We start from the raw sequence: 12,635 nt of genomic DNA, 5'->3' as shown, positions 1-12,635 counted from the left end.
TTGTGTGAAATCACATGATCAGCCTATGGTGAGATTTTCATCGAAGGCTGGAATCGTTTTCGTATACAAAATGACGTCGTGGTCAAAGGCGCAAGACACTAACGATTCAAAGGCCCAACCTCTTTGGTCTCGCCTGGCTTTGACCAGCCTGCGGTGTCGCATTGAACCTCACTTCCTTTTTCATCGAGCGAAGCGAGCTCGAACTCATTTCCATCTGATGCGGTGACGTCTGAATGACCGCAGTGCAACAATGTCGCCCTACCCGTACAATCCAGCCTGCTACCTCCCTCAATCATGGTCATCCCATCTCCCCACCGCGCTCGCATGCCCTCCGCCGCCGTCCTTTTTCACAAACGTCTACAACTACGCAACGTCCCCGTTCTCCGCGACCTACACCACTCTACGCACCATGATCGACGCACTCCTCGGCCTGCCGATGCTGAGCTTCCTCCTCATCCCGACATTCTCTTCGTACTCGACCTCGCTGAACCTCTTGTTCTTCTATCTGACATGGTCGACGCTCGTCCTGTCGCACCCGCCTCTGCGCGTCGAGCTTGTCGCGACCCTGGCCGTCAAGACGCTCTTCTACATCCTCCCGTCGGCCTTCTTCGTACTCTTTGACGCCTTGCTCCCTTCGGCCGCCGAGAACTTCAAGGCCCTGGGCGATACGGCCCTCCCGTTCAAGAACGCGAGCCGTCAAGGCACTATTCGAACGCTGCGCGCGTTGGGGTGGTCGCTTCTGAACACGCTCCTCGGCGTCAGCATCCAGGCTCTCGTCGAGCTCCTCTTCACGCGCGTCCTGCTGATCCGCTCGGCCTTGCGCGTGACGACGACGCTGCCTCTGCCCTTTGGCATTTTGAAAGATTTGGCCAAGGGCTACCTCCTGCGCGAGGTCTTCACGTACGTCCTGCACCGGTACGTGCTGCACGAGTCGAAGAACAGTCTCTCGCGGGCACACAATGAATGGTATCATTCGATCTCCACCCCATTTCCCTTGTCGGGGAGCTACGACCACCCACTCGCCTACCTGGTGCGGTCCTTCTTGCCGACGTACCTCCCCGCGCTGCTGTTCCGCTTCCACCTGATCACGTACGTCATCTACGTGTCGATGGTGTCTCTTGAGGAGACCTTTGCGTACAGTGGGTACAGCACCGTGCCGACCAACTTCATCCTCGGCGGCATGGCGAGGCGCACCGACACGCACCTGATGTGCGACGGCGAAGGCAACTACGGCCCGTGGGGTCTGGTCGATTGGTTCATGGGCACGGCCGTAGGGCAGGACATGCTTGACGACGTCGCCATGGAGGCCGAGAAGCATGACGTGCCGGCCCGGGTGGAGGGCGCGAAGAGAAAGGCCAGCAGAAAGGTCAGCGGGAAGATCGAGGAGGCCAAGAGTCTGGGGCCGCGGAGGAGGACCAGGAAACGGAGTAACAGTTGAGTGTCGCATGGAAGGAGGCCACAACGACTTGAACGAAATATGGAGGAGAAAGATGTTGATATATAGGATCTGATAGTTATCACGATGGATTGGCAACGCGAGTCGTGGCCGATTTCTTTTAAGAATGATCACGTATAGCGAGCACGTTTGAATGATGATACCCTCGTTGGTTTTCCTTGGTTTCACGGATGCTTGGTCACTTCGCCGTCACGACAATCTCAATAATCACGAGTCAACACTGTCACCGCAAACGCAAGACAGATTTCATGTCGCTTATCATTTTGTCTAGGCTCGAAGATTTCTGAAACTGGACCCGAAGCATCATCTTTGTGTGCAGAATCAACCCGTCAGAAACTCGGTTCTTGACCATTTACACACCCAACAGCTCAGATCGGCATGGGCCATGGAAATTCTTTCTTCATGGTCACGCATGGAGTGGCTTGTCACATGGTTTTAATTTTTCTGTTTTTTTCCCTTGAAGCAGGTGCTTGAATATCATCGTGCAAGCAGACAACAAACGCCTTTCTACCACGTCCCCCTTCCGTGACTCTCTCCAGATCAGCATCGTCTTTTTACGTCACGCCCTGGACGATTGATTGGTGTGGTTTAGAAGACCATCTCGTGGGGTCGTTGGCCGTGTCTCAGGCTGAAGCTTGATCGCAGGTAGCTGGCGAGGAATTCCTCGTTCTTGATGGCGGAGAGGAGAGGCTTGTCGATGGCCTTTTGGTCGGATGCACGCTCAGACGTAGGCTGCTTCTTCTGCACATAGGTTAGTCTCGATGTCTACAGGTCTATAAGTGACAAAAGGCCCACCTCTGGCTTCTCTCCCTGCTTCATAAAGGCATCCTCGCCCTTCTCCTTCTTGCTCTTCTTTTCCCGGGCAAAGTATTCAGGCTTGGTGACCTTTTCCAGTACCGACTTGTCGAGCTTGGAGATGTCGACGGTCGTCGAGGTTCCGATCACGTATCTGGCGTTGACTCGGCGGATAGGGACACCGTTGATCTTGAAGGGGCCGGTCACGATGACGGCATCCTTGGAGTGTCCGAGGACCACCGCTCGCTTTCCGCGAAATCTTCCAGCCAAGACGATCACGACCGCGCCAGGCTTGAGCGAAGCACGGATCTTGGTGGGATGTTGACTCTTCCTCGCCTGTGTTGGATCACCTCACGTTAGCCAACTGTCCGCACACCCGCGGGCAAAGTTATATTTTCTAGACGACCAGAAATGTCGCCGTCGCTCGGGAGAAAAACACACCTTCTTGCGCAGGGGAGTATCGTCGGCCGGATCTGTAGAGACATCAGTAAATCTCTCTCGGGGCACCAGAGCGGACCGGAAACTTACACCACCTCGCCGCTTTCTGGACAGCTGGGTTGGCCTCTGTGCTGCTCATGATGGCGATGGGCGATTTAGGCGATATTAGGGAGACAAAAAGGTGGTGGTCGCGGGAGATGTTGTTGGTCGTCGGTCCTGCGAAGTGTTCATGCGAATTGATGGTGCGCACCCAAAATGTGGACGGGCTTGGCAGGTGCGATCACCCAGCATGGGGCAGGTTTTCCGAAGATATTGTCCACGTGACCGTCACGGTGTTTGGGCCCGCTCACAGCCAGGCTTCCTGTGCAATTGCGTAGACGAGTACCTTTGTCCGACCCTACGCAATGACAATTTGACGACCTCAATTACTTCTCACAACGAACCACCCCACGACGTCCAACGACACTATCACAACCCTCCCTACCATCACCTTTTCCTTTTGGACAATCCTTGTGTCACTGCCCTCTTCTCATGTCGATACAACCCATCATCACGTTCAAGGCTGGGCTCTGTGAGCTTCAGGTGAGTTTGTTGACTTGCCGATCTGAAAGGGGCACACGTTGACTTCTGTCCAGTCTGGCACGACGCCCGCCAAGGTAAAACCTCTCCCGACACCCGGTTACCTCTATCTCTACGCCGAAGATGAGCTGCTACACTTGTGCTGGCGGCCAAGAACCGCGGCCTTGGACAACCCCGAGCTGGACCTTTTGATGCTTCCCACCGATGGCACATTCACCCCTTACCATCCCACAAGCTCAGAGAACCCGGACAACTCAAGACAAGTGACCAATGGCAGAATATACGTCCTCAAGTTCTCCTCCAGCTCGCAGAGATACCTCTTCTGGCTTCAATCACGCAGTCAACATCCTCAGGGTGATCCTGCATGGTTCAGTGCCCGGGATCTGAAATTGGGCAAGATTGTGGACAATCTTCTGCAAGGGGAAGACGTCGACGTTCAACAACAGATGGCGGAGTTACCAGGTGACCAGCATGGGCCCGGCGACGACGACGATGACGAACCAATGGAAGACGTTGAAGGTACGGATCACAGTGCCAACCGGAGGCCGTCTCAGAGCGGTCCTGGCGCGGGCCCAGATGCTACGGGTGGCGACTTTCGTGAGGAGGGCGAGGAGTCCCGGGAGGGAGGCGCGGACGGCGGAAGAGCGTAGGTAATACACACGTGCTGGTGGAGACCGTTTCCGCTCTCAATGCCAGAATGATCTGACCTTCCAGCAGGGCCGCCGAGAGGGAAATGCAGAGCATCGTTGAGCATTTTACGCGGACGTCAGGTGGCCTTGGGTCGGTAGGGAGATCCCGATATTCAGCTCCCGCCACTCAAGATCGCGTATTTACCACACTTACCGACTTGCTGACACCAACATCGACGATCCCGTGGATCGACTCCGCAGACAGCGAGACTGTTGACCGACTACTGCAGTACCTACCCCCAGCATTGGTGACGTTGGCACAGCAAGCGGACGATGAATCGGCCTTGAACACAGATCATGCGTCGGTGCAGGCTGCGGAACAGGCTCTGAGTCTAGGTCAGAAAAAGGACATTCTACGGCGAGTTTTGCGGTCACCTCAATTCTCTCAGAGCTTGGCCAGCCTCACCATTGCTTTGAGGGACGGCGGTCTGCCCAGTATCAGCGAAGCTCTGAATATCCCTATCATCCATGGTGGCTACATGAGGAGAGGCGGTGTGCCCCTGGGCGGTGCCGAAGCCGTCAAAGCTTTTGTGGAAGGCGTGAAACATTCCGTGGAGAGGCCAAACGCTGGAGACGACATGGAAATAGAATAGATGTTCAGCCACCATTGAAGTTCATAGAGAACACATCTGGTCCTGCAAGCACCATGCATTGCGAACCAAAGGTCAACCCCTGTCCGGTCCATCTCCCGCCATTAGCTAACGTTCGAGATAAACGCACCTTGTCATCTATGTAGCTACATGCGCGTGGTTGTTTTCGCTTTAACCGGCGCTGCTTCTACTGTAGTATCCCGTACCAGCCTAACCAAGATCAGCCAGGACAGATCTCGACTGCCAAGCGTATCACGTGACCAGATCAGCACGTGTCGTGTCGTTAACCGACAAATCGGTTCAGACCTCGCGTCTGACACCTTCGCCTCAACAAAGATCTCGCGCAACACGGTGCACAGTCTGCGAAGTCATCGCCTCGATGTGGAAGAGGTTACAGAGAACGCGACCTGCCCGCGGATTCTCCAGGGTCCAACGTGCAAATTCAGATTTTTACGCTTCGGCGATTCGGTTGTCAACAACTGTTTTCATTTCATGAGAGTTTTTCGTTGATTCTGATGGCATGCTTGAAGCAGCTCTACATTCATTAAATTGATGATTACTCGTTGCCCGGATCTGTGGCTTTCTGCTCGCACGATCGTCGACTGGACGCGAGTGGCTTTGTGATCCGGTATATCAACGGCATGAGAAGGTAAAAAGAATTTCCCGTGTCCAGTGCTATCATACCGATTGGGTCCAATAAATTCCATACGCCAGAGAAGCAGCCCAACTTCCCGGCATCAAGTCTAGCGATCAAAAACATGATTGGCATGAACTGCATAGCAAGCAAGCTCGGCCGACGAAAGAAGACCAAAGACCAACGCTCCTGACATTGACAAGAAGAAGATTAGATGACTGTGTGAGGAGGGTTCCACGGGCCAGTTGGGTGTGGGTGGTGGTTCCCTGGAGATGGTTGCCAGTCGCTCCAGCCTCCGTTACCATTGTTGGGAGGCGAGCCACCGTTATTAGGAGGGGAGCCACCATTGTTGTTGTCGCCTCCAGGAGGTCCCCATGGGCCAGGCCATCCGCCATGGTGGTCATTGTCACCTCCACGGGGGGGTCCCCAAGGACCAGGCCAGCCTCCATGTTCGTTGTTGTTGGGGGGAGAACCACCATTGCCGCCTTGGCTCGGGGGAGCTGGTTGCCAGTCACCCCAGGCTGGTTGAGGTTGAGAGCCGGAGCCGCCGTTGTTGGACGAGCCACCGTTGTCAGAGTTGCCTCCGCTTGGGGGTGACCACCAGCCAGGTCGTCCTCCCCATTTTCCTCCTCGCCACTTGCCGCCTCTCCAGCGGCCACCCTTCCAACGACCACCCCAGCGGCCCCAACCACCTTCCCAGTCCTTGAACTCGGGAAGACCATGGCCCTTCCAACCCTCAGGAGGACCGTGGCCCTTCCAACCTCCAGGGGGACCGTGGCCCTTGAAACCCTCGGGGGGGCCGTGTCCTCCTGGACCGCCATTCAACCATCTTTTCATCTCGACCTTGACACCGGCGCTTGAGCAGAAGCCCTCGGCGGTCTGAAGAGCTGTTGGACTGGTCAGCATCGGCGTCCTTTGTTACGACAGTGATCAACATCACTCACCTTGGGAATCTCCATTGCAATCGGACTCGGCACACTCGGCGACGGATGGCAAGAACTTGTCTGAGCCACAGATGCAGGTGGTGTCACTTGCAGAGCAGCCTGTCGCAGCGATCCCGTTGGTCATGCAGATAGCCTGAGGAGGTGGTCAGCCGTTGTACATTACACCAGGAAATGGTATACACTCACAGAGCAGAGGGGAACACGTGCAGCTTGCGAGGCCGCGGCCAACGCAAGAACGATCAAGGAAGTCCTCATTTTGGCGACGAAATTGCAACAGAAGGTCGCTTAGTTCGTGCCTTTGGAGCGAGGATGGGTTAAAAAGAATTAACGAGAGAAAAGAAATGCTAGCGAGCGACTGGAGAGGGAAAGAGAGGACAGTCCGGAGGCAGAGGCCGGACGCTGGATGATATGTAGGACCTCACCGAGCTCATTTCTCTGGTGGAACCCCCGGCTGTACACAAGCTTCTATCTCATCACAACATATTCAAATTATGGCTTACCCTATTTAGGTACCGGTCGGACACAATGATGCCTGCAAGGTGATGAGCCCACCCAGGCGGCTAAGGCACCTACGGAGAATGATAGTAAGATACGCCGAGGAATTACTGCATGAGCCTGACAGATTCCCACACGAGTTGGGGCGCGCCACATGATTGAGGACCATGGATCATCGTGATGCTGGGCCAGCAGGATGTGGTACTTGATGGTGTATGTTTACACCTGAGTTCCCTACCCTGGTACACCCGGGTATGATAAACAGGGGAAGGTAAGAATCGGCCGGTTCTGCTCCGGCGGTGCTACGGTCTCCACCATGGGATGGGTCTGCGAATTTTACTCGATACTAGCTCCATACTGTGATACATGGCCCCTCGACCGGGCGATGATGCAAGATTCCTGGAGGGCAGATTATGGCCGCCACCCAAATGCTCCTCTTCTACCGGGCGAGGACAAGGTTGTGGTGTCGGCGCCTCCTTCGGTGCTGGACTGAGACACAGTGACTAGCTCGCTGTTCTTTTGGCAGGTCTCGAAGCCAACACATGCTAGTTCCCTCTTTCTACAGGCTTTCTTCGGTCCTTCCGATCATCTACAGATTATTTTGGGTTCTAGGCCAGCACCTTTCCCATCTGGCAGGCCAGATTTGGCCAACGTGGCTGTTATATTGAAGTTTACGTGAAGCCTGGTTGAACTCTGGACGAGGAAAGAATCCTGTCAGGTTCGCCACGGCTCCATGTGGTCCTCATCACTGCTGGATCGATGTGATTTCCACGATTTCCCTCTGGAATCAGATTAATTACCACCAGCAATTTACCCGGCGCCGAGGCTGAGGGTTTGTCTAGAGGATCTGAGAGCCGCAATCGCGACAGAGAAGCGGCTCAAATGCTAGCTCCCTCAATCCGGCCTGGTCTGGATCTGTGATGCTGCGAAAGGACAGGCAAATTTGTGACATGTAGGTTGTGAGACCCAACGGCTTAATCCCGAGATATTGTAAAGAAAGAATCGAACCCCAACACGATTTAAGAATAGTACCACAAACTCCGGCATGCCCATTGTCATCACAACAACAAAAAAAATCTAGTTCTTGATCCACGAGCCTCGCTTGATACCGAGATCCAGCATCTCGTCTACACCTCGTACCCTCTTGTAGAGAAACTGCGCAATCTTCACGCTGGGCTCGTCGATCATCTTGGTGACGACCTCGGCCAGCCACAGCGTGAATGGCAGGAGGACTACGTGAGCCATGAGGAAATTGATCTCGAGTCCAAACGGACCCCAGCTCGGGAAGGGGCACAGATTGATCCACCCAGGGACCAGCTCTGAATGCTCCTCGCGGATACGTCCTGTGGCAGCGTAGACTCGGTCTCCCAGCGTCCACAGGACTGGACCGTGGACCAGGTACAGGCCGAACGAGACCCTGCCGAGATACTGGCAGAAGCTGGTCTCGAAGAGGGACTTGAGCTGGGGCACACGCGGGATGGCGGCCACGATGAAAGTGGCGGCCCAGACGCGGTAGAACCAGCGCGGGTCCCAGAACGCCTGGGGCTTCAGGAACGAGAGATAGTACCAGCCGGGAGAGTCTCGCAGGTGTTGGAGGTCCCCGGTGATGGAAGGAACGCCCCCGAGGTAGAGTGCTATGCCGAGCAACGTGTAGTAGATTGGCATCTTGAACGGCTCCAGGGTTTTGAAGAAGGAGGGCAGGTTGTCCTTGGCGGCCAGCAAGTCCAGGTCGCAGAGGAGCATGCCGATGGTGAAGAGGCCGCAGAACCAGCCGTCCACGACGTAGAGGAAGTACAGCACCAGGCCGGCTTCGCAGAGGAGTCGCCCGTTGCGGCTGGCCCGCGAGAAGGCGAGCACGAAAGTGTAGACCACGATGGAGCCCTTGAATTCGAGGGCGATGGACCACAGGTGGTCGTTGTACTTGTTGGCAGGGTCCTCGTGGAACACGAAGCTGTAGTTCTTGAAGTCGGCGTACCACCGCCACAGCTCGTCGATGTACTTCTTCTCCGGCTCCATGGCGCCGGGGGCGAGAGACCTCAGGCCGACCAGGTGCCAGGACGTCAACCAGATGAAGGTCGTGGCGATCACCGGGAGAAACAGTCTGAACCACCGTCGAAAGAGGGCGGACGAGACGTTGTCGGCCATCTGTGCCGTCTCCCCCGCTTGGATCAGGCTCAACGGCTTCGCACACAGCACGTAACCCGAGATGACGAAGAAGATGGCCACGGCCAAATGGCCGCCGGAGAACAACAGTCGAATGCCAGGCAGGCAGATGAAGTAGAACTGCTTGTCCCAGCCGTAAGCGTTTTCGAGGATGAATTCACCGCCGATCCCGGCGTGTCCCCAAACCTCGTGGTGGAGGATGTACACCAGAAGAGCCGCGAAGCCTCTGAGGCCGTCGAGATACGCGGTCTTGTGAAGAGGCTTCTTGGGCCGGTGCGAGTTGAGCCACGTCGACGGTCTGAGGAGATTTTGACATCTATCTTGAAGCCGGGAGAGCAGGGTGGTTTGTTGCTCGTGCTGCAGAGGCTCCAACAAGCCCTTTTCGAGCATGCCGTCGCCTTGAGAGTCCATCTTGATGTCGCTGAAACTCGTGGCCATAATCGAGGACGCTTGACTATGGCCTATGCCTGGTGACCTACGCTGACAGGAATATGGTGGCCTTTTTTTTCTTTTCGATCCTTTGCAACGAAAATGGCAAGTCAGTCAGCAGGATCGCGATGATCGAAGGATTTGCAAAGTGGTCATGTTTGATCGCCTGGACACCCGACAAAAGAACCAACCAGTCAGATTGCACGTCGACGTTTTTTCGACGTGTGTCTCCTTCCTGCACATGTGGCTGTTATCTTGGACCTTGTCGCTCAACAGATCCGCCGAGGCACCGGCCTGGGACTAAGGTCTCTCCAGGGGAGACCCAACCGGTCGGTTAATGCGTGGGTCAGGGGCGGGAAGGGGAACCTCATCCCTGCTAGTGCTGGTCTCTATACTAAATACCCACCTCGGACCGGAGTGGATCGGGGCTCCAGGAACAGGTTAAGATGCCAGAGTTCTGTCAACCACGCCCAGATTCATACTTCAGAACCCCTGTCAACATACATCTCACATAGTTCAGTTTATAGTTCAACTGCCGTCAAAAGGTTGTTTCATGGTGATGCGGCCCCACCGTGCTCTCATTTCCTTTACATTCACTAGCAAGGCCTCATGGACTGGCGAGATCTCCCGACGCGCGCAAATCAGTCATTCCACTTGGCAATCCACCCAATTGATCTTTCAGCAGCACGCACAGCGAAACGTGAGACACGGTTCCGTCCAATTGGAAAACCGACCTGACGCTTCCTGAACAATTTTTTTTGTCTTTGAGTCGTCTCCGGAGGGGGTCCATCCCAGTCTGGCCTGAGATTACTCTACTCTTATCGATTGTGTGTATTGTTGACTTGCCTAGGGCCGAAATTTGTAGATTGAGCGGGCGCCAGCTGAACTCGCTGAATCGGGAGATACAGTGTTCCAGCCAGACCCGGTCTCTTGAGGGGGGTGTCACAATCCATTGTACTCCATACCAGAGTCAACGAGTTACTACCTCTCAGTACTGTAATCGGTCGTTCCGTTAGTACGCAGTACAGACTAACCAGAATTTGGACTTCTACGGGTCGTGTCTTTTCTGAGCGCGACACCAGCACGCTTCGTCCATTTCGTGCATTTTTTTTATCATCACCGCTCAACAACTCTGGTTGTCAAGGACATTATTGTCGAACAGTCTTTGATGGTGAGCAACGCGTGTACGGACGCCATCGTCGACATGAAGTTCCAACCTGTGAGGCAGCCCTCTGAGGGCGTCATACGAGCACAGCTGAAGCGACTCGTCCCGTTTTGCATTGTCGGTATATTCTTCATGCTCTACCGAAATGCGATTGCGGGCGTATCTGGGTCCGACAATTCGATATCTCTCGTTGACAAGATCCCCCGAAAGATCTGGCAGTCGTGGAAACACGATCCGTTCGGAATGGAACTGAGAGACTCAGAACGAGCCAAGACCTGGACGACGAAGAACCCAAACTACCGATACGAGGTGCTCACAGACGACAATGCCATGCCATATGTGGAATATCACTATGGTCCGCATGGACTGAACCGCCCAGACATTGTGCACACCTACAGAACTCTCAGCGACAAGATCATCAAGTCTGACCTCCTACGTTACTTGATCATGTACGGTGAGTTGAAGATTTCAGAGATCCGTCTTGTGCCTAACGCGTGCTGACGATATTCATTTACAGCCGAGGGTGGTGTCTGGGCCGACATTGACGTTGAAGCCTTGAAGCCTCTGGACATGTTTATCCCGGACCGTTTTGATGAGCGGGACGTGGACATGATCGTGGGAGTGGAGACCGACATGCCCGAGTTCGCCTCGCATTCACTTTTGGGGTCCAAGTGCCAGTCTTTCGTCCAGTGGACGTTCGCCTGCAAGCCTCGCCTGCCCGCCATGATGAGGTTGATCGACGGCATTCTGGCGTGGTTGAACGACCTAGCCAAGAAGCAAGGCAAGCCCATCTCGGAACTCGAACTGGACTTTGACGAAGTCATCAGCGGCACGGGTCCCTCGGCCTTCACCAAGGCCATCCTCGCGGAGATCTCCAAAATCAGGGGACAAAAGACCACGTGGGACACGTTCCACAACACGCTCGAGGCCAAACTGGTCGGTCGGGTGCTGGTCTTGACGGTGGAAGCCTTCGCCGCTGGCACTGGACACTCTGACTCGGGCAACCACGGCGGCAAGGGCGCGCTCGTCAAGCACCACTTCCATGCCTCGTCGTGGCCCACGAGCCACCCTCGCTACAAGCATCCCGTCTACGGCGAGGTCGAAAAGTGCAACTGGAACTCCGAGTGCGTCAAGCTGTGGGACGCCAACACCAAGTTCTTCGACTCGCTCCCCGCGCAGGAACAGGTCAAGCTGATCGCGATGAAGGAGCTCGAGGACGCCAACGCCCCCAAGCCCGAAGAGGAGGCGCCCTTTGGCGCCGGCGTGAACCGGCAGCCCGACGGAGGCGTCCCCTTCCAGCAGGCCCCTTTCGGCCAGGGCAACCAGCCGCCGGACGCCGCCTGGTACCCCGAGGACCCTGAGTTCTTCGACGGTCCAGGCCCCATGCCAGACGCTCAGCCGAACGTGGTGCCAGGGGGCGGCGCTAACAAGCCCGAGGCGAAGAAGCAGCCTGCCGCCGCCGACGAGAAGAAAGCGGATGGTCCTGTTGCTCCTGCTAAACCCGAAGCGAAGGTCGAGGACAAAAAGGTCGATGCTAAGCCTGAAGCGAAACCCGAGGCCAAGCCCGAAGCGAAATCAGATCCCAACCCGGACGAAAAGAAAGGAGATGACCCTGTTGCCAAGCCAGAGGAGAAGAAGGACGAGGAGAAACAGGACAACAAGAAGCCTGCAGATAAGCCTCTAGAGTTGAGGTCGTAGTTGATCAATTTCTTGTTTCTCTCCTTTGAGGGCGCTGCATTTTCGTGGTTGGGTTTTTATGTTGGAAGGCGAGGGAAGCAATAACAAAGCACCTCCCGGGAGTTTTAGCTGCAGCAAGGAAAGGAAAAATGGTCCTGCCAGCCGCGGACGAAGTTTGATGGTTTTACGACAATCTTTGGATACCTTTGCATTGATATTCTTTTACTATTAACAGTATACTGGATGGGAAGCGAGGGTGTTGTTTGTTTTTACTTAGACGGTACTATGTGTTTGGGTGCTGGAGTTTCGGACTCTCTTGATCGTCAATCAAATATGATCATGTTCTAAGAATTCTACGGGTGTCTCGTTTTGTCCCTGAGAAAGATTTACTGTATGACCTGCAACTCGAAAACTTGTTGCTTAGGGAATATTCATTCGATTGATACTCCTTTGGACTAGATCTATGCTATTCTATGAGAAGATACTTCCAAAAAATAAAAAATTCCCAGTGTCGGGACGCTCACGTCAAAGAGAAACGAAAAACTCCCAAAACACCACAACCTCATGCTTCGTTACATTAT

General features: G+C 54.8%; 6 protein-coding genes across 6 annotated transcripts; 3 read left to right on the top strand and 3 right to left on the bottom strand.

Annotated features, from left to right (window-relative positions):
* The first annotated feature begins 83 nt into the window (after positions 1-83).
* Positions 84-1,615, top strand: PV06_07594 (uncharacterized protein). Its single transcript, XM_016408853.1, has one exon. The coding sequence runs from the start codon at positions 251-253 to the stop codon at positions 1,436-1,438; it is 1,188 nt and encodes a 395-aa protein (XP_016260607.1). The 5' UTR covers positions 84-250; the 3' UTR covers positions 1,439-1,615.
* Positions 1,525-2,900, bottom strand: PV06_07593 (uncharacterized protein). Its single transcript, XM_016408852.1, has 4 exons — positions 2,780-2,900; positions 2,693-2,724; positions 2,252-2,587; positions 1,525-2,197 (listed from the first exon to the last, which is right to left on the bottom strand). Exons 1-4 carry the CDS (start codon positions 2,826-2,828, stop codon positions 2,045-2,047), a joined length of 570 nt encoding a protein of 189 aa, XP_016260606.1. The 5' UTR covers positions 2,829-2,900; the 3' UTR covers positions 1,525-2,044.
* A 174-nt stretch (positions 2,901-3,074) lies between these two features.
* Positions 3,075-4,634, top strand: PV06_07592 (uncharacterized protein). Its single transcript, XM_016408851.1, has 3 exons — positions 3,075-3,271; positions 3,325-3,914; positions 3,986-4,634. The coding sequence occupies exons 1-3, from the start codon at positions 3,221-3,223 to the stop codon at positions 4,548-4,550; spliced, it is 1,206 nt and encodes a 401-aa protein (XP_016260605.1). The 5' UTR covers positions 3,075-3,220; the 3' UTR covers positions 4,551-4,634.
* A 377-nt stretch (positions 4,635-5,011) lies between these two features.
* On the bottom strand, positions 5,012-6,563 carry PV06_07591 (uncharacterized protein). Its single transcript, XM_016408850.1, has 3 exons — positions 6,312-6,563; positions 6,126-6,258; positions 5,012-6,068 (listed from the first exon to the last, which is right to left on the bottom strand). The coding sequence occupies exons 1-3, from the start codon at positions 6,378-6,380 to the stop codon at positions 5,392-5,394; spliced, it is 879 nt and encodes a 292-aa protein (XP_016260604.1). The 5' UTR covers positions 6,381-6,563; the 3' UTR covers positions 5,012-5,391.
* Positions 6,564-7,602: 1,039 nt separating this feature from the next.
* On the bottom strand, positions 7,603-9,319 carry PV06_07590 (uncharacterized protein). The gene has a single exon (XM_016408849.1). The coding sequence runs from the start codon at positions 9,219-9,221 to the stop codon at positions 7,698-7,700; it is 1,524 nt and encodes a 507-aa protein (XP_016260603.1). The 5' UTR covers positions 9,222-9,319; the 3' UTR covers positions 7,603-7,697.
* A 986-nt stretch (positions 9,320-10,305) lies between these two features.
* On the top strand, positions 10,306-12,373 carry PV06_07589 (uncharacterized protein). The gene is made up of 2 exons (XM_016408848.1): positions 10,306-10,831; positions 10,895-12,373. Exons 1-2 carry the CDS (start codon positions 10,381-10,383, stop codon positions 12,073-12,075), a joined length of 1,632 nt encoding a protein of 543 aa, XP_016260602.1. The 5' UTR covers positions 10,306-10,380; the 3' UTR covers positions 12,076-12,373.
* Positions 12,374-12,635: the final 262 nt, after the last annotated feature.

Source organism: Exophiala oligosperma (genome assembly GCF_000835515.1).
Source record: "Exophiala oligosperma strain CBS 72588 unplaced genomic scaffold supercont1.7, whole genome shotgun sequence".
In the NCBI taxonomy this organism is placed as follows: Eukaryota; Fungi; Ascomycota; class Eurotiomycetes; order Chaetothyriales; family Herpotrichiellaceae; genus Exophiala; species Exophiala oligosperma.
Note: the sequence above shows the minus strand (reverse complement) of the source record. Positions and strands in the feature narration are given on the sequence as shown.

Bases quoted from the DNA above. Each gene is read 5' to 3' on its own strand.
- PV06_07589 (XM_016408848.1), top strand. From the start codon at position 10,381: ATGGTGAGCAACGCGTGTACGGACGCCATCGTCGACATGAAGTTCCAA. The intron at 10,832-10,894 runs GTGAGTTGAAGA...ATTCATTTACAG, and splicing joins ACGTTACTTGATCATGTACG to CCGAGGGTGGTGTCTGGGCC.
- PV06_07590 (XM_016408849.1), bottom strand. From the start codon at position 9,221: ATGGCCACGAGTTTCAGCGACATCAAGATGGACTCTCAAGGCGACGGC.
- PV06_07591 (XM_016408850.1), bottom strand. From the start codon at position 6,380: ATGAGGACTTCCTTGATCGTTCTTGCGTTGGCCGCGGCCTCGCAAGCT. The intron at 6,259-6,311 runs GTGAGTGTATAC...CCACCTCCTCAG, and splicing joins CACGTGTTCCCCTCTGCTCT to GCTATCTGCATGACCAACGG. The intron at 6,069-6,125 runs GTGAGTGATGTT...CCAGTCCAACAG, and splicing joins TTGCAATGGAGATTCCCAAG to CTCTTCAGACCGCCGAGGGC.
- PV06_07594 (XM_016408853.1), top strand. From the start codon at position 251: ATGTCGCCCTACCCGTACAATCCAGCCTGCTACCTCCCTCAATCATGG.
- PV06_07592 (XM_016408851.1), top strand. From the start codon at position 3,221: ATGTCGATACAACCCATCATCACGTTCAAGGCTGGGCTCTGTGAGCTT. The intron at 3,272-3,324 runs GTGAGTTTGTTG...ACTTCTGTCCAG, and splicing joins CTGGGCTCTGTGAGCTTCAG to TCTGGCACGACGCCCGCCAA. The intron at 3,915-3,985 runs GTAGGTAATACA...ACCTTCCAGCAG, and splicing joins GGCGCGGACGGCGGAAGAGC to GGCCGCCGAGAGGGAAATGC.
- PV06_07593 (XM_016408852.1), bottom strand. From the start codon at position 2,828: ATGAGCAGCACAGAGGCCAACCCAGCTGTCCAGAAAGCGGCGAGGTGG. The intron at 2,725-2,779 runs GTAAGTTTCCGG...ATGTCTCTACAG, and splicing joins CCAGAAAGCGGCGAGGTGGT to ATCCGGCCGACGATACTCCC. The intron at 2,198-2,251 runs GTGGGCCTTTTG...ACCTATGTGCAG, and splicing joins AGCAGGGAGAGAAGCCAGAG to AAGAAGCAGCCTACGTCTGA.